At 40.9% G+C, this 20,109-nt stretch overlaps 1 protein-coding gene and 1 pseudogene across 1 annotated transcript in view; both read left to right on the forward strand.

Moving 5' to 3' along the window:
- LOC136154644 (interleukin-31 receptor subunit alpha-like) overlaps window positions 1-20,109 on the forward strand; it is a 78,193-nt gene that overhangs the window by 25,344 nt on the left and 32,740 nt on the right. The window contains 3 exon segments of the mRNA XM_065916845.1: window positions 4,789-4,954; window positions 14,341-14,420; window positions 17,841-18,057. Of these exon segments, the coding sequence (XP_065772917.1) occupies window positions 4,789-4,954; window positions 14,341-14,420; window positions 17,841-18,057 (463 nt within the window).
- On the forward strand, window positions 9,098-9,944 carry LOC136154143 (dihydrofolate reductase pseudogene; annotated as a pseudogene).

The raw sequence follows: 20,109 nt of genomic DNA on the forward strand, positions 1-20,109 counted from the left end.
AAAGACATCAGCCTCTCCTTTGTGCTAAAAGAAGCTCATTTACTCAAGCTTCTTTGAATATAGAAGACCACCACAATCATTCAGCCTACATTTTTCATCTTGGCCATGAGGCCATCACTAGACATTTTCCTTTATTGAAGCCATGGTACTATATCTATTGCATCCACTAGACTAGAACTCTTGCAGAAAAGAAAACTGGTTAAGTTTCACTTGTCTTATATTCAAGTCAAGAGAAATAATCAGTTCACTCTTTTTCTCAGCTTCTTTTCTGTACCAACTCTGGATCTATTTTGCTAAAACTGACTATATGAACATAAGCCTCACTGATTGGTAGTTTCTGAAACCCAGAAAGGAACCCCTAAGTAGGACACTCCCCAGCACAACGTAAGCTCATCTTCATACCCCATTACATGGGCTCAGTGAATGTGAGGAACTTCTGTGTGATCTACTGTCTAGTAACCCTTGGTTTCTTTTGTCTGATCCCAGAGTCCTGTGACTACTTTACAAAATCCAACAAGAAAAAGAAGCCAGGAGCTATATTCCTTTGGAAAATTACTAAACCATTTAGTATACTAAGTGAGGGCAGCACATGCAAACTACTTCAATCCCTAGCATCCTGTACCCCACCTCTTTGAAAAACTTACCTGCATCTGTACTCATCTTTGCCACCTTCCTTCCAGAAGGAAGAGGTCCTTCCTCCTGCTAACCTGGAGAACGTGGGAAGGAGAGTGGAATGTACAACCAGAATCTCTCTCCTTTCAGTTCTCAAACACAACCAAGTCTAATCAGTTCTAAATCCAACTAAACCAATCCAGTCTTCTCTGGATGGTTCTCATCCCATTGTCAATGTAAAAAGATCTAAATTCTTAACCCTCCAAGGCCTGGCCCCTATCAAGCCCTCCAAACTCATCTTCCATCTTGCTCTTGCTTCTCTAGTAGTTCTGAATTGCTAGTTTCCCTTGTGTCACGTCATTTCATTACTCTCTGCTTCTGCCTAGAACAGCTCTCTGCTTTGTACCTCTCCTCTTGGCCTAAACCTTGCTAGAGCCACTCATCTCTCAGAACTCTGATCTGACATATTTTCTTCTGGGAGTCTGAGATAGGTATTCCTCCTCTGTCATTGCACTTAACATAGTCACTTAAACTCCTCTCTCCCCATATTTGATGATAAGTTCCTCAAACACAGAGACCTTGATTTTCATCTTAGTATTCTCATTGCTTGCCACATGTGCTCAGTAAATGTTTAATTAAACTAAACCACATAAAAACCAATTCCCAAATACATGTTCATTTAACAAGACTCATATTTGTGAGATGCTAATATGTGGGTTTGCTTCCCAGGTGGCTCAATGGTAAAGAATCCTACTTGCCAGTGCAGGAACTGTGGGAGACTTGTTTTCAATTCCTGGGTTGGAAAGATCCCCTGGAGGAGGTAACGGCAACCCACTCCAATATTCTTACTGTGATAATCCCATGGACAGAGGAGTTTGGTGGGCTACAGTCCATGGGATTGCAAAGAGTCAAATATGACTGAGTGACTGAGCACCCATGCACACAATATATGGGTTACAGAGTGCTTTTTTATACTGCAAGCTACTTAATCCTTGCAAATATCGTATAAATTGTTGTTTTTTAGTTAATAAGTTGTATCTGACTCGTTGCAACACCATGGACCATAGTCTGCTTGGCTTCTCTTTCCATGGGATTTCCCAGGCAAGAATGTTGTTGTTCATTCGCTCAGTCATGTCGGACTCTCTCCAACCCCATGGGACTGCAGCACGCCAGGTTTCCTGGTTCTTCACTATCTCCCAGAGTTTGCTCAAACACATGTCCATTGAGTTGATGATGCCATCCAACCATCTCATCCTCTGTCACCCCTTCTCTTCCTGTCCTCAGTCTTTCCCAGCATCAGGGTTTTTTCCAATGAGTAGGCTTTTCACATCAGGTGGCCAAAGTACTGGAGCTTCAGCTTCAGCGTCAGTCCTTCCAATGAATGTTCAGGGTTGATTCTCTTTCAGATTGACTGGTTTGATCTCCTTGCTGTCCAAGGAACTCTCAAGAGTCTTCTCCAGCACCACAGTTCGAAAGCATCAACTCTCTGGTGCTTAGCCTTCTTTATGGTCCAACTCTCACATCCATATGTGACTACTGGGAAAACATAAGCAAGAATACTAGCGTGGTTTACCAATTCCTTCTCCAGGAGATCTTCCCAACCCAGGGATTGAAACTGTGTCTCCTCCATTGGAAGGTTGATTCTTTACCACTGAGCCACCTGGGAAACCCCTCCTATAAATAAGATATCACTATTCTTCTTATTGTTGTTGTTGTTTAGTCAGTAAGTTGTGTCCGACTCTTTGTGACCCCATGGACTGTAGACCACCAGGCTCCTCCTCCTTGGGATTTCCCAGGCAAGAATACTGGAATGAGTTGCTATTTCCTTCTTCTGGGGATCTTCCTGACACAGGAATCAAACCCACATCTCCTGCATTTGCAGGTGAATTCTTTACCACTGAACCACCAGGGAAGCCCCATTGTTATTACAGATTAGTAAACTGCAATGCATTGGAGAAGGAAATGGCAACCCACTCCAGTATTCTTCCCTGGAGAATCCCAGGGACGGGGGAGCCTGGTGGGCTGCCGTCTATGGGGTCGCACAGAGTCGGACACGACTGAAGTGACTTAGCAGTAGCAGTAGCAAATTGCAGTGTAGAGCACTTTGGTCATCTGTCCAAGATTTGTAAGTTACAGAGTTGAGCTCAGGTTTTGTGACGCCAAGTTCAGTCATTCATTTGACCATACTTTAGCCTCCAAACCACCTTCCCATGGCCGTAGTGGAAAGGGTTTCTACTTTTATAAAAGGGAACCATGTGAACACTCTACCAAAGGATTTCAAGACTGTTTTAAGAACTTGATTTAGGCTTTGTTCCAAAACTTCTGACTCATCTCTTAAGATATAAACACTTGGGATAAGCTAGGACTTGGCACAAAATATAGGTTGCTAGAAACAAAACTGGTGGTTAATTAGTGTTTCGGTAGGAGTCCATTGCTTGTTCTGAGTTCGGGAATTTTTAGATTTAAGCCTGTATATGGAGGATCAATTGGTCTTGGATCCAGTGAGGACCAAAGCCATATAGCCTGGAAAAAAGCCACAGTAAAGAAGCCTTAGAGGAGCACTCTTTGGAACTTTAACTGCACTTTTTACTGTCCTGAGGCTGGGTCTGGGAAGAACAGGTTTGCCCAGGTACAGTAAAGAGAGCTTTCTGATTGTGAGGAGACCCAGCAAGAGACCAAGCATATGCTGAGGGTACTAGCAAAACAGGAGGAAAATTTTGAGAGGTTAAAAATAGAAGAAGAATATTATATATTTTAAAAAGCATGGAAAGTAAAATAGAATGTCATTAGTCTTCCTTACATGTGTTTTATGGATTAACACTGTTTTTATTTTGATTTACATATGGAGAGTACCATGTGGTTGACGTTCTCTCAAAAGTCTTAATCTGGTTTTAACTGAGCCCCATAAATGAGGTCGGCTGGGGAGGCTACTTCCCCAGAGATGATGAATTGTCCCAAGATATGTTCCCAACAGCCCTGTTCTACCACTGCAACGTCTCCAGGGGCTTTTGCAGGAAGGTGCTCAGGGAACCTGGAGTTCAGCAGTAAAATTGCCCTCAGGCCTGGATGCTGCTTCCTTGCTCTGATGCCATCTCACTAGACTGGGAGTTCAGAACCGTCCATCTACAGCTGGGATGCTCAGCTGTTGGCCATATAGATGCATCCTGATTTTGCCCCAATTTCCTTTAGGCCCAGCACCTATAATTGTGTACCTATTTTCACAGTTGTTGTAGTACACATAAGTGATATCAGGACTTCCTATTCTTGCCAGATTCTATGGGCTAGTGTGCATCCTCACAAAGTAGTCATGTCTATAAATAGTTTATTTTCATTAATAAGCTCAATATAAATTTATATAAACCTACAGCTAAAAGTTCATGTTGCAGCAACAATGATCATGCTCAGTAAGACATAGCTGAATTTCTACTTTCTTGTGGAGAGTTATGTCCAGAGGGACTTTATAGAAAGCAACATGCTCACTTACTAACAAAGAAACTGAGGTCTAGAAAGGGGAGGTGGTATATTTGCCTCTCCCTGTTCTGCACACTGAGAGAGTGTCAAAATGAATTTATGTATCTAGGATACCGAGATCTTTAGCAACTTGACTGATCACCCAAAGACCAATCATTTGAAATGGGAAGTTTGAAAAAGAGGAAAGAATCTGGGCGTGAGGGGATCTGTGCTCTGATCCTAGTTCTGCTGACTATAACTGCTGAGGTAGTCCATAATCACTTAACTTGTCTGGGTTTTGTTCATGACATGAGTTTGAACTTAATGCTGTCAAGGTGTCTTTTACATACTGTTCCTTGAGATCTTATCTCTAGGTATTGTTGTCATCTCCAGAAATTAAACTGAGGCCTCTATTGGGTGCCAGGACTCCACCCACCCTGCATCTTCCAGGACAGCAAGATTCACTCACATCCAGCCCAGAGGCAGGAATATCTACGTCACAAGCTTAGAAACAAGAAAGTGGATGGGTGGTGGTTCTTGGGGTAACACCTCTATTTGACGCTAACAATCTCCAAGCATGTGTAGAAGTTTATTTATGAAAATTTTAAAAATTGAAATATAATGCTACTAGTTCAGAAAGGTAAGAGAGGGTTGGGGAGTAAAGAAGAAACATGGAAAGATAACATGTGGTCTCCCATCCAGCTTAAGGCTGTCTTTGTCTTTTAGATGGAAGTCAACTTCACCAAAAGCTGTGTGAATGAAGAAGAAGCATATAACCTCACAGGGCTGCAGGCTTTGATAGAGTACGTTGTGGCTCTGCAATGTTTGGCTCACAAGTCAAGGTTCTGGAGTGGCTGGAGTCAAGAAAAAAATGCAATAACTATGGAAGAAGGCTAGTTGGTCCATTGTGGTTTCTTTTTTGTCTGCCTTGGTTTATGGCAAACTGAACTGAGCCCTTGTGGATTTTGTGAAGTACTTTGCCATACTTGGGAATGATGGAATCCCACAATCCCAGAGCCAGAGAGTCTGTACAGTGCGCCTCCACAGGGCATGCATGGCACATGCCTGAGCCTACAGGATAAGCTGGCCTTCCCCTGATGATGTTAGTGACATTAGCACCTTTCTGCCTTGAAGGCAAAGGACCATATCTTGAATACTTGTATAAAGTTCTTATACTATGCTTGAAGTAGTATAAGATTTTCTAAAGATGTCCTATGATAAATTAAAGATTGATGTTGCAAACCCTGAGCTACTGCTAAAAAAATAAAGGTGTAACTAATGAGAAAAAAGGTCACATCTTTAATTATAGTGAAGGAAGGATGGAGAAGAGGATTGCACCTTGACTGAATGGTTACCATGAGTCAGGAATGGTAATTAAGAACACTATTGGGTTGGCCAAAACGTTCCTTTGAGTTTTTCTATAACATCTTACAGAAAAACTGGAATGAACATTTTGGCCAACCTAATCTGTCGACTTGATATAAAATCCAGCCTGGCTGTGGAGTAATTTTGGGCAAGATACCCACCCTCTAAGATTCATTCTCCTTACTAATGTTTCCCTTTTTCCATAATGGACTATAACTTATAAAATTGAGTTAATAGTAGTACCTACTTTTTAGTATTATTTTTAAGATTAAATGAAATAATTGTGTTTAGCCCATAATCAACATTCAGTAGTTGACAGATTTCCTATTAGTGTTATTAATTCTCCTAAGAGTCCTATAAAATATGTAGAATCACCTCCATTTGCAAGTGGGATAGCTGAGATGTTAATTTGTTCATTGTCACTCAGCATGTTACCATGCTCTATAAATCAAGAGCCTTGCCCAGAGCCTGACCCCAGTAGACGTTCAATAAGTGTTTGATGAATGTGTTTGTTTCCTGTGGCCACTGTAACAAATTGTGAATGTGTGTGTGTGTGCTCAGTTGCTCAGTCATATCTGACTCTTTGTGACCCCATGGACTATAGTGCGACAGATTCCTCTGTCCATGTAATTTTCCAGATGAGAATACTGGAGCACTTTACCATTTCCTACTCCAGAGGATCTTCCCAACCCAGAGACCGAACTCCCCTCTCTTGTGTCTCCTGCATTGGCAGGTGGATTCTTTGCCACTGTGCCACCTGAGAAGCCCGCAAATTTTTTTTTTCTTTTCTAGTTCTAGAATTCAAAGGTCCAAAATCAGTTTCATTGGACTAAAGTCAAAGTGTTGGCACAGTTGGAGATTTTGAAGGGAGAATATATTTTCTCGTCTTTTCTATCCTCTAGTAGCTGTCTGTATTCCTTGGTTTGTGGCCCCTTCCTATGAACAAAACATATTACTCCAGTCTCTGCTTCTGTCATCACATTACCTTTTTCTCCTCTTCTGTGTCAAATCTGTCTGCTTCCTTCTTGTAATGACCATTATGATAACATTTAGGGCCCACTGGGATAATCCAAGATAATCTCCCCATCTCAAGATCCTAACCCAATCACATGTACAAAGTCCCTTTGGCCATAAAAGGTAATGTTTATAGGTGATAAGAGATTTGTACTTAGATTTTGGGGGTTGATTTTTCAACCTAATACAATGAATGAATGACTAATTAAATGAATACTTATCAAAGGCCACACATCTTCTGAAAGATGTAAGAGAAACAGAAAAATGCTGATCATTCTAACCTTCTGAGGCTTTAACTTTGTTTATGAGACATGTAAGTTCTAGACCATGAATTTCCCCTCAGCCCACCATGGGCATGATTTCAGGCCCTTTTTAAACAGTCTTACAACAAGTCCCTCACTGATCTTATGCAACATGTGGGGTCAACTCCTGTGCTCCCTGGTCTATATGGCAAAAGTGTATTCCCATGGATCCTGGTTGAGTTTCCCATGAGACCCAAGTTAGTGCTAACAGATATTTGGCATGTTTGCCCATATGATCATATGTCTGGGAATAATCAGGTGCCTTCTGAATTTTGTATCTCCCACTGGAGGTGTTCATGCTTAGTCTGGACTACTCATTGGTGGATGTAGTTACAACAAAGATTCATGTGACACACATAGAGGATTGGGCTGGATGGCCTCTGAAGTCCCTTCTTACTCTAAGATTCTATTCATCTATGGCATTCAGGCAACCAGGCTTCCATGCTCAACTGTAAGAATACAGGAAAAAGTAATACAAAATTTCTAATCCCTATGTGTTTATATGCTTAGAACAGAGCCTTACAAATGGTAAGTGCTATATAAATTTTAAATAAATAAAAATACATGCATGATTAAAACAAAACTAGTCAAGTTGTGGACCTAATGTGAATTTTTGATTAAAATTATATGCAGTATTTGGGAACACTCTATAGACATCATCTTAAATAATGCTCAGACAGTAAAGCGTCTGCCTACAACGCGGGAGACCTGGGTTCGATCCCTGGGTCAAGAAGATCCCCTGGAGAAGGAAATGGTAACCCACTCTAGTACTCTTACCTGGAAAATCCCATGGACAGAGGAGCCTGGTAGGCTACAGTTCATGGGGTTGCAAAGATTTGGACATGACTGAGCAACTTCACTTTCACTTTCAAAACAAATATACTAGTTTACAAATACCAAATAGCACTTAAATTGTACAATATAAAATGACCCAATGGTTATAATCTGTTGGAGTGCTCAGTTATTGCTGTCTGTGACTTGACTGACCCCTATCTTTTAAAATATTAGAATGAAATGCAAGCAATATCCTTGTGCAAGTTGTCGTCTCCCTCTGCTATACCTTTCAGCAGGCAATCTGGGAGAGTGAGTTCTACCCTGGGTTTGATCTTGTTTTGTACAGTTCTCCTCCCTGTAGCTGTCATTCTTCTTAGAGACCTAACATCATTATGGTTCACTGTCTTAAATTCATCACAGTCCAACCACTTGCTAATGTCAATTTCATACACTTGTTTCACCACTAGAAATGAGATTTACCATTTCAACTGATTTGTTATTTCAGCTTGCTTGGCTAAGATTGACTACCGAAACATTAGATGCTAGTGTCCTCTGTGCCCTGTGCTAGTTAAATAAAATGAACATCTGTCAACATTACCACTGGACAATTTTTGCTTTTCTTAATTTTTCAGAATCCCAGAAGAAACTAATGAAAATGTACCCACCCCTGGCAAATCCTAATTTATCCTCTTCTAATTCATGAAGTGTTTCCCTGTTTCACAAAGAAATGCCAGCTGTTTTATACACACTACCTCAAACCTTTTCTAATTTGAAAATTTCCATTTTAAGTTCCCTTTTGCATTTCAATATATTGATTATTAGGATTATTTACTCACATTTAAGCATATAAATATATACTACATGAAACACGCATACTACATGAAACAGCCGATTCATGAGAAAAGACCCTGATACTGGGGAAGATTTAAGGCAAAAGAAGAAAGGGCAGCAGGGGATGAGATGGCTGGATCACATCACCAACTCGATGGGCATGAACTTGGGCACACCTCAGGAGACAGTGAGTGATAGGGAGGCCTGGAGTGCTGCAATCCTTTGGATCGCAGAGTCGGGCATGACTTAGTGACTGAACAGCAACAGGAAACATATGATAATATTCAATTCCTGGCGCCATTACTTAAAAGTTATATTGGGGCCCCCTTTCCCCGATGGCCCCGCCCTGTCCTGGACCGAACCCACCACGTGTGGCTGCAACTGCGGCGGGAGCATGGACGCTAGAGGCGCCGCGGAGTCAGAGTCAGGGTCCGCCTTCTCGGCTGCACCCGCTGGGGATGCGGTGGATTTCAGGCTTCCCGTAGACTGGAAGAATCTGCTTAAAACAGCCTGCCTTGCAGACGCTGGGCTGGAGGAGGCCGGCTTCCGGGGAGACATCGCAAGGCCGGGAGTCAACAGCCCGAGAGTCGGGCCGAGCCGGGAGCGCGGGCCCGCGGCCGCAGTTCCCGGGGCGTCTGCAGGCGCGAGCACGTCGTGACCCGGCGGTGCGCCGGGGCGGGGGGCGGGGCGGGGGCGGGGGCGCGGTCTCGCCTGCACACATACGGCTGGAGGGGCGGGCAGACCAAAATTTCGCGCCAAGGTGGCTGACCTAGCGGGGTTCGGGGTCCAGCGCTTGCTCGGAAGTGTTTCCTGCAGCTGTCATGGTTCGTCCGCTAAACTGCATCGTCGCTGTGTCCCAGAACATGGGCATTGGCAAGGACGGGAACCTGCCCTGGCCTCCACTCAAAAAATAATTCAGATATTTCCAAAGAATGACTACAGTCTCTTCAGTAGAAGGTAAACAGAATTTGGTGATTATGGGTAGGAAGACCTGGTTCTCCATTCCAGAGAAGAATCGACCTTTAAAGGACAGAATTAATATAGTTCTCAGTAGAGAACTCAAGGAACCTCCAAAGGGAGCTCATTTTCTTGCCAAAAGTCTGGGTGATGCCTTAGAACTTATTGAAGATCCAGAATTAACAAATAAAGTAGACATGGTTTGGATAGTGGGAGGCAGTTCTGTTTATAAGGAAGCCATGAACAAGCCAGGCCATCTTAGACTATTTGTGACAAGGATCATGCAAGAATTCAAAAGTGATACGTTTTTCCCAGAAATTTATTTTGAAAAATATAAACTTCTTCCAGAATACCCAGGTGTTCCTTTGGATGTCCAGGAGGAAAAAGGCATTAAGTACAAATTTGAAGTATATGAAAAGAACAATTAATGTGAAAATGTTTTCCGATCTATTTCAAGACTTTCTCCCCCCCCAAAAAACTATATATTTTTTGTTGTAGAGACTTTGTTCACTTTAGATCTATTACTTCTAATCAATGTACTTTTATTCCCTATTAATCTTTTTTTATTAATTATTATTGGAGTATACATGCTTTACAGTCTTATTAGTTTCTGCTGTAGAGCAAAGTGAATAAGCTATACATATACATATATCCCCTCTATCAGGACAGCCCGAAGTGGGAGGGTCCCCTGGTGGCTAGAGTTGAAACCAGATTCTGTAGAGCTAGGGAGTTAAGACCAAAGGTCAGAAATGGACCCTAAACAGGAAAACTAGCATTCAGTTATTAAATTAGATCAAAAGAGGGACTAAGAATTACTACATATAGATCACACTACTGAAAAAAATTCTGTTCACTCAGACCATTCCACAAGGATAGTGATAAACAGGTACAATACTACCTTTTGATGGTTCAGAGAATGTCAGAGACCTTTAAAAACTTTATTTCTTAACTTCAGTGAGATTTCACAGGATGTTACAATGACAGAACAAGAATTGGCTGCTCTTTACAAAAAAGGATAAAAAAAATCAAGCATAATGGCTAAAATTTTAAAAGGTAATAAATTGAGAATAAATGTTGCTAGAAACCAAAATTAGTAAGTTAGAAACTAAACATCACAGAATTAAAAAATGAAGGCTAAACCATGTTTTACCCATCTTGTTAGCAAAGATTTAGATTACTAATATAAAAAAGTAGTATTTTCTGCTTTATAAACTGGTACAACCTTTTTAGTGTGTAAGTTAGCAATATCAATTAAAATTCAAAATATTCTGGGTTTGGACCCAAGACTTCCACTTCTAAAAATTATTCCTGAACAAAGAGGTGGGCCCAAGAATATTTGTTACAAAATTTTGTTTTAAACTTAGAAAGAACCCAATGTTGATTAACAGAATGATTTAATATGTCTATAAAATGTAACATCTGCAGCAGTAAAAAAAGGATGACTGAAAAATGCCAAAAACTGCTAAGAAGCAACTTATGTATCAACTCAAAATGTTTAATAAATGTTAATGTGTGGGAAAAAGCATGTGGCAAACTAAAAAAAAAAAAAGTTATATTGGGCAATTTTCTCACTTCTTAGCACCTCAGAAGAGGAAATAGTAATATTGATGTACCTAATTATAGGCTGTGGAGGTTAGATGAGATGATTCAGGTAAAATGCTTAGTATGTGACACTTGCTAAAAGTGAGTGATTCTTAATGTTAGTCTTCAGCAAAGGCAGCAGAATGTGTCTAAAGTGCTGATTGGTGGTGACTGTGGGTATTTCCAGATTGTACCTGGAGCAACAGAGCAACAAATTCTTACTACATCTGTCCAAACAGTTGATGCCTTGGAATATGTAAACTCCAATATGTAATTGGAGAAGGAAATGGCAACCCACTCCAATATTCCTTGCCTGGAGAATCCCATGGACAAAGGAACCTGGAGGGCTACAGTCCACAGGGTCGCAAGAGTTGGATATGACTTAGCAGCTAAACCACCACCACCAATATGTAAATATTTTGGCAAATTTGTAAAAGCTTAGTATTATTCTTTCACAAATACAGAATTATTGCTTTTCCCCATTTGGTTAAGCTGGATTATCAATTTATTCATTATCAATTTATGATCTTGGAAAATTGACTGTAATAATTGTAGAAGAGGGTTTTTCAGATGGCTCAAGTGGTAAAGAATCCACCTATGAATGCAGGAGATGCAGTTTAAATCCCTAGGCTGGGAATATCTCCTGCAGGACGAAATGGACATCCACTCCAGTATTCTCGCATGAAAAATTCCATAGATAGAAGAGCCTGATGGGCTACAGTCCATAGGGTTGCAAAGAAGTGGACACAATTGAGCATGCACACTTAATTGTAGAAGATTTAAATGCTAGCCATTTATTTTTCTAAAAGTCGCATCTGTAGGAAGTCTATATCAGAAAGACTGTTTCTCTTTGGAACACATCTGCAGGAAATAGTGACCACAGTGAAAGAAGAAAATACCTGATTAAATTCATTCATCAGCACCATTTACCATCTACTAGAACCAAGTGGCTGCCTATGGGGTAAATCTAAGTAGAATTTTACTCTTTCTAATCAATGACTGGAATGATTGATTATTTAATGATCAGTTTATTTTTGTTTCTGTCTATGCTTCAGATGAGTATTTGGAACTGGCTTGTAATGAAAACTTTGCCTTTAGGTTTTTCCTTTCTTATTCTCCATAATATTATCCCAGAATCTGACTTCCATGTAACTGGAACAGAGAGACTCTGCAAGTAAGAGATGGATTGAGAGTCTTTCCAGTTCTGTGGGTCACCTATGAAGGTCTCATGACTTTGTAGCTTTGTGCTGAGAAGACTGTCTTCTGGGAGGAACGCTGTCTTTGCTGACATCTCAGGCTATAACCTGTTGACAGGCTGAAACCTGTTGTTCTCTGTCTGAGAAAGTTGAGTCCTGACTGTCCAGTCTCTTGATTTGGTAAAGACCTTTGGGAAAACTCCTGGCAGAGCTTGTAAGACAACATTTCAATGGAATGAAGATTGAGTCATATATAAAGTTTAAGTGTTCCAATTTCCTTATATGGCACTTACATGGAATTACAATAGGTCTCATCGGCACACTTGGAACCTAGCAGTTAGACTGTGTTAACCACACTTTGACTTCTGCAAGCATAGTTGTAGAAATGTCACCCTTCATTGATGACAAGACAGGTCATTGATTTAATTGCCCTTTAGTGCACTTTTCTACATTATGAAGTTGTCTTTAATTAGGGTTCAGTATGTAATTTCACATTAAACACTCAATTACCTGAATTAAAAACAAAAAAATCCCTAAAAATAGTCTCTCAGTACTAAAGTAGTTTAGATCTTATCCTGAGTAGCAGATCCCATTTTTTGGGAAAAGAATTATATTCTTTTCATCCATGTGAATTCCTCAAGAAAAGATTAAGTGTTCATAAACTTCAGCTTCAGTTAGAGACATTTCCTCAATTACAGGCCAATAGCCTTCTGAACAGTTCTTTCGAACCCTGCTTTCCTCTCTTGACTAAAGTGTATATGTGTCATTCTTTAGTCAGTAACTCAGCATTTGAAATTTCAGGTGCATGTCAGAAGGTTAAACTATAAATTACCAGTGGCCCACTTTGTGCCAAAACTTCTTGAGACAAGATACTTGGGAGATACAGTCTGGAGGTCAAGTGTAATAGAAATTCCTCTCTCTCCGTCTCTCTTTTTTTTAAGTTTTATCCCTGAATAGTTAGGTCATCAGAAGCTAACACACTTGAACTATACTGTCTTCAGGTATGTTGTTTTTCACAGGAGAAATGCATGAACCTAGCTTTCACATTATGACCTTGTATTTCATAGAAGACAACCATGAGAAGTGTACACCTGCCATATTTATGTACTTTTGTTCAACTGTGATTGCAGACATCAGCTTTTAGGTTATCTTTTGTCTTTTTTGACTGGATCTACAAGGTAATTCCATTTATGAATTTAATGCCCATAGCCTGAAAAAACTTGCCTCTTCACAATGATTTCTATGTGTTCTTTTTATCAGCCCATAAGGAATACACAACTAAATTTTATTCTTTTTCACTCTTCCTGCCTGGAAGATCAGCATTAAATTTAGAGCTCAGAGAGGGGCTTAGGAAAGATTATTTATCTGCTTCTTTCTTCTTTGATTCTTTGTTGTGCTTTATAACATTGTAAGTGTGTAGCTTCTTCTTTTAGGGGAGTAGATATGGCATAGTGAAAGTGAAAGTGAAGTCGCTCAGTCATGTCTGACTTTTTGCGACCCTGAGGACTGTAGCCCACCAGGCTCCTCCGTCCATGGGATTCTCCAGGCAAGAATACTAGAGTGGGTTGCCATTTCCTTCTCCAGGGCATCTTCCTGACCCAGGGATTGAACCTGGGTCTCCCACATTGCAGGCAGACACTTTAACCTCTGAGTCACCAGGGAAGCCCAGATATGGCATAAATTATATATAAAATCTCCTTAGCAGTTATCTATGTTATTCCTAGCTTTCATGCTTGTGAATGATGAGGACATGAGATGTCATATTCCAATCCATATTTGAATAATAAATTATATTACAGTGGGATCTATTGTAGTTTTATTTTAGCTTACCTTAAGTCATCAGATCCAAGAGCAGTTTTAATTTTTTATTTTATTTTTATTTTTGCCCTACATGATTGTGGTTTTCACAATCATGATTATTTTTTCCACAAAATACAAAGCTTTTCACCACATTATAGTAGTGTTCTAATACAAGAAAATCCCAACATTTTCATTGCAGGGGAAGAGTGATTTATATATAGGTTATTAATTTTATAGATCCTTTGTTATTTTTGACTTTTGGTTGATTCTAGTCCTTCAACCACAGGATGAAGACGTCATTGCAATGAAGTCTTCCACTCTCCACCTTACTCCTGCTGGCCCCCTCGAGCAAATCCTCCCCAACTGCATTTTCTAGACAGACAGCCTCACTAATTTCACCACCTCCTGCTACAACTCCCTTCTGTCTCTGCTGAACACCTCACTCCTATTCTTTACAGCTCCACATGGCCTGGATCTATGGAGAGTCCTGAGATCAGTCAAAGTGGATGGAAAAAGGCCGGTGCAGTTGTTGTGGAAGGTGACCTCTCTCTGGGTTATTTATTTACAATTCTGGGTAAAAGCCTTGGTCTCTTATACCTCTAAGAACTGTGATTATGGACATTTTACCTCCTTAATTTCCTTCCTTTCCTTTGATGCCCCAAATCGCACAATGGTTTCCTACCTCAGAAAAGCCCTGGATGTCATTTTGTAGAAGTCCTGAATGGGCAATGCAGACCCTGAGCCTTCTTCTTTGATCTGAAATGTTAACACTTGGAAATGTTAACCCCTGGGACAGGTACGAAGTGTAAGTGCAAGTGGAAGTGCAGGAGGCTCCTTGACCTTCTGGAGAAAACTGTCGCTGGCTGGCCCTCACTCTAAGGCAATGTAAAATTATATAGTCTCCACCCGCACACTGGAGAAGAGCACTGCCTTGGGGGTGAGCTTACCGGTGTGTCCTGAGGTCATTGCACAAGTGCCCCCCAGAGCACTGGGGTAGTGGGGTGCAAGAATGGAACAGGGGCCCAATGGTCCTTTGTAGGATGGAGGCCTCGGAATGAGGAACAAAGCAGGATCCAGGTGGTTAATACAGAGGATATGAGAGAGGGGATGAGAGGTGACTGTAGGAAAAATGACAGAAAAGGAGGGGAAGAGGGAATCAGTAGGAAAGAAAAGGGCAAACAGAGGGGAAAAACCAGCCAGAAAGTAGGAGAGAGGAGTTGGGGGAAAGAAGAGAGAGAGAAGAGCAGTGAGATGCCCCAATTCTTTGGTGTGTCTCCAAATTCCTCAGGAAATACTCATTGGGTTATCTCATACTTGCTCAAGTCTGGGCAAGTTTCAAATGCTCTTGAAAATGGAGAAATCACCCTGCTTTTTCCAAATGACATCCCAATTCCAGTTACTTCAGGGTTCGAACATCCTTCTACCTTTCTACTCTCCCCACCCCGAGGACAGAAGGACACCCTCAGTAGCAGCAGGCAAGGGAGAACACAGCCAGTGGTGTTGGGAAATCTTCAAGAATTGATCCCAGATGTTGTGAGTTCTTTCTCAGTCATCAAGCGTGGAAAGGAATTACTCTGTCAACATATTTCTGAGAAGGAAAGTAAACAAGAGCACATCCTATGTGTGGCCAGACCCACATAGTTCAAGTAGGCCAACCTGTGAAGTAGGTGAGATGGGCTTGAATGCCCTTCTTCTTCTCCTCCCCTTCACCTGGGGACTGGTCTTCCTTTTGCTTCAGTAGAGTTTTTTAAGAATCAGAGCTGCTTAAAAAAGAATGAACTAAAATCAGATCATGGTGATGATTTCACAACTCTTGACTATACTAAAAGCCAGTGAGTTGCACACTCCAAAAAAGTGAATTTTCTGGTATGTGAATTATATCTCAATAAAACTATTATTTTATTATAAAAATAGAATGAGTTATCATGAAAGATAAATGCCTCCCAGTCATTAGGAAGATTTTTAACGGAGTTTTTATGTCATGGGAGGTGTAAAGGAAATTCTCAAACCAGAAAGGCAGTGGGACAAAGTGATTTCTGAAGTCCTTCTGACCTTATGTTCAGTCATTCTGCTCATCTCTCTGTGTTATCAGTAACAGAAAGAGAAAAACAGGGAAGCCCTCTAATTCCTGAGAAATACTCAGCATGCTGATCTCTAGCAAAGCATATGATTAACAGGCTCAGGTTCAAGGCTAAAAAAAAAAAAAGAGGTTGGCATGGAGCCCCTGGGGTCACCTTCATTTCTCACCAAGGATTTGGTCTGATAGGGTAACCTTGAATGTTCTAGTCCTCTTAGCTGGACTGTCTGGTTGGGGAAGCTAGCTCTCTCCTTGGAGAGGGTGGTATGGAGATAAAAGGACAGGGCACTCTCCAACCCCTGAAGGTTTCCATGAAAGAAATCATCCAGGGCCAGAACAGACTTAGGATTGGCTCAGAGGAAATGCCTCAGCTTTTAAGTTTATGCTTCTCTGTCCATTACCAATATCCATTGGATCATAGAAAAAGCAAAAGAATTCCAGAAAAATATCTGTATCTGCTTCATAGACTACACTAAAGCCTTTGACTGTGTGGATAACAACAAACGATGGAAAATTCTTCACGAGATGGGAATATTAGACCACCTTACCTGCCTCCTGAGAAACCTGTATGAAGGTCAAGAAGCAACAGTTAGAACTGGACATGGAACAACGGACTGGTTCCAAATTGGGAAAGGAGTATGTCAAGGCTGTATATTGTCACCCTGCTTATTTAACTTATATGCAGAGCACATCATGTGAAATGACAGGCTGGATGAAGCACAAGCTGGAATCAAGATTGCCAGGAGAAACATCAGTAAACTCAGACATGCAGATAACAGCACCCTTATGGCAGAAAGTGAAGAGGAACTAAAGAGCCTCTTGATGAAAATGAAAGAGGAGAGTGAAAAAGTTGGCCTAAAGCTCAACAATCAGAAAACTAAGATCATGGCATCTGGTCCCATCACTTCATGGCAAATAGATGGGGAAGCAATGGAAACAGTGAGAGACTTTATTTTCTTGGGCTCCAAAGTGCCCACTGCGGACGGTAACTGCAGCCATGAAATTAAAAGACACTTGCTCCTTGGAAGAAAAGCTATGACAAACCTAGATGGTGTATTAAAAAGCAGACACATTACCTTGCCTACAAATGTCCATGTAGTCAAAACTATGTTTTTTCCATTAGTTGTGTATGGATGTGAGAGCTGGACAATAAAAAAAAGCTGAACACCAAAAAATTTATGTCTTCGAACTGTGGTGCTGGGGAAGAATCTTGAGAGTCCCTTGGACAGCAAGGAGATCAAACCAGTCAATCCTAAAGAAAATCAACCCTGAATATTCATTGGAAGGACTGATGCTGAAGCTGAAGCTCCAATACTTTGGCCACCTGATGTGAAGAGCTGACTCACTGGATAAGACCCTGATGCTGGGAAAGATTGAAGGCAGGAAGAGAAGTGGGTAACAGAGGACAAGGTGGTTGAATGGCATCATCGACTCAATGAATTTGAGTTTGAGCAAAGTCCAGGAAATAGTGGAGGACAGGGAAGCCTGGCGTGTTGCAGTCCATGAGGTTGCAAAGAGTCGGACACGACTGAGCAAGTGAACAACAACCTCTCCCATTGAAGCCAGAGAGCAAGATGCTGCCTAAAGGAATAAGAGTGGTTTGCTTGCATTGGTTTGGGCATCATGCTAGTTTATTTTTCTGGAATTAGATTTATGTCAAGGGTTGATACCAAGAGACCATTTAGAAATCACCTCTCCTGGCATTTGGAGGGTTAACATGGCACAGTGTATGTTACTCATCCCAGAGGGATCATCATATGATTATAGTTTAGCACCTAATAATTAATATTACCTCCCATCCCTGATTCCCATCACTTATTACTGTCTCAATGACTTTCTTTCCTTGCTGTTAGCAGTACATTTTGTTTCCTTTGTGTTCAGAAGGCAAAAGGAACCCCAGTCCTGGAGAAAGTACTTGGTTACAACATATGGTATTTTCCAGAAAACAACACTAACCTCACAGAGACAATGAACACTACTAACCAGCAGCCTGAACTGTACCTGGGAAACCAGACCTACTGGGTACATGTGATTTCTTATAATTCTCTTGGGAAATCTCCAGAGGCCACCTTGAGGATTCCAGCTATTGATGAAAAGTGTAAGTATGACATAAACTTCTTAGTTAGATGCCTTACCCCATCTGATTTGCCAAGGAGTTGTCCCTATCCTCTCAATGGTTGCTGTTTTTTTTAGCATCGACATGAAAATGAAGTAAGGACATTTTAGGTTATGGTGGGGTGATCATAATCTTCAATTAATTAATGAGCTTCTTGAAATAATGTTCTTTTGGAATAAAGCTTGTGTTGGAAATCAGGGATTTCATAAATCATAGGATACACAGTCATGAGCCTAGAAGTTCTCTGGGCAGCAAGTCTTTGTTTTATTCTGAGTGAATATAAGCTGGATTGAGCATTATGAAACTGTCAGATCTGCCATGTTTATCCTCAGTGGCTAAAAGATGTCTTTCGAAATCTTCCCTTCACAGTTCTGACCCCATCCCAGTCTTGATTTGTTCACTCTCCTGTTTTCTTCTTTTTCTCCCTTCCATTTGACTATCTAGTTAGGGATAGTTCTAATGTTAATTGTTGTTGTTGTTCAATTGCTAAGTAGTGTCTGACTCTTTGCAACCCCATGGACTGCCCCATGCCATAGGCTTCCCTGTCCTTCACTATCTCCCTGGAGTTTGTTTGGATTCTTGTTTATTGAGTTGGTGATGCTATCTAATCATCTCACCCTCTGCCACCCTCTTCTTTTGCCTTCAGTCTTTCCCAGCACCAGGGTCTTTTCTAATGTGTTGGCTCTAGTGCTTATTCTTGCCAATAATTTCTCATTACACCTTTAATTAAGTAATTTTAAAAACATTACTACTCTCATGCAAACTTATATCCTGTTTTAGAATAAAATAGCTTCTTTGAGTCTTATTCAAGGAATTGCAGGCAATCTATTTCCTCTTCCTGGCTTTATTTTCTCTATAGATCTTATTGCTGTTGTTCAGTTGATAAGTCATGTCTGACTCTTTTGCGACCCCATGGGCTGTAGCCCACCAAGTTCCTTTAACCATGGGATTTCCCAGGCCAGAATACTGGGATGAGTTGCCATTTCCTTCTCCAGGGTATGTTCCTGACCCAGAGATCTAACCCTTGTATCCTGTGTCTCCTGCAACAATGTGCAGCAATGGTAGTGTTGAGTAGTTGCAACAGAGGCCTGCAAAACCTAAAATGTTTACTATTTGACCCTTTACAGACCTCTTTGCAGTTCCCAATCCCAAACATTTAAGAATGTGATGTTTTACAGAATTTTGTTTATTAGAGTCTCCTAGAGAATAGTTATAATAATAATTGTAAGTTTAACAGTCATTAAGTATAATTATCCAATATTGTCCATTAGGATATGTCAGACATTGTGCTAAAATGATATGATTCAATCTAATTTTAGCCTCACATGACCCATGGGATAGGTGCTATCAGGTTTACTTTTTAGCTGATGAAGCTGTGATTCAGGAAAGCTTAGTAATTTGCCCAAAGATCTCTCAGGTGGACTTTAAGCACAATTCTACATGATTCCAAACTTGTCCAATATATTTTATCCAGAACCTTGGACTTAGTAAAGTGACTTAGAAATCTGATCACAGCTGCTATGTGACCCTGAATGATTCTTTTCCTCTGTGGACCTCTGTTTTCCTATCTTTCAAATAAAGAATTGGAACAGAAACACCTTCAGGTTCCTTTTGGCCCCAAGACAAGAAGCTCTGCTTCTAGGAGACCTTAGCCAGCAGACAGCTGTGGAGTGGTCTGAGGCAGGACGTGGCGAAACATGGCCAATTGTCCGAGGAGGAGGTTGGTCCTGAGTTGAGGGAGGGTTCAGGTTGGGCTAGGATGGTGGGCAAAGATGAAGCACTACTAGCATCTAAGAATGATATTTGATGGGCCCAGAGTGACTGACTTCATGCAAATCATAAGAAATTAACAGCATTTGCAGTCTTAGTGCCTTTCCTCTTTTCTCAAGAGGAATCTATTTCCTACCACATCTGGGGGTGTATTGTGTTTGGAGAAGTTGCTCAAAAAGTGATTGTTGAGTGATGGAGGCAATTAGTCAACATTCAGTAGAACAATGACTTGGAAACTTCTTTCAACAACCATTAATGCTGTCC

The sequence above is a fragment of the Muntiacus reevesi genome, chromosome X, assembly GCF_963930625.1.
Source record: "Muntiacus reevesi chromosome X, mMunRee1.1, whole genome shotgun sequence".
NCBI lineage: Eukaryota > Metazoa > Chordata > Mammalia > Artiodactyla > Cervidae > Muntiacus > Muntiacus reevesi.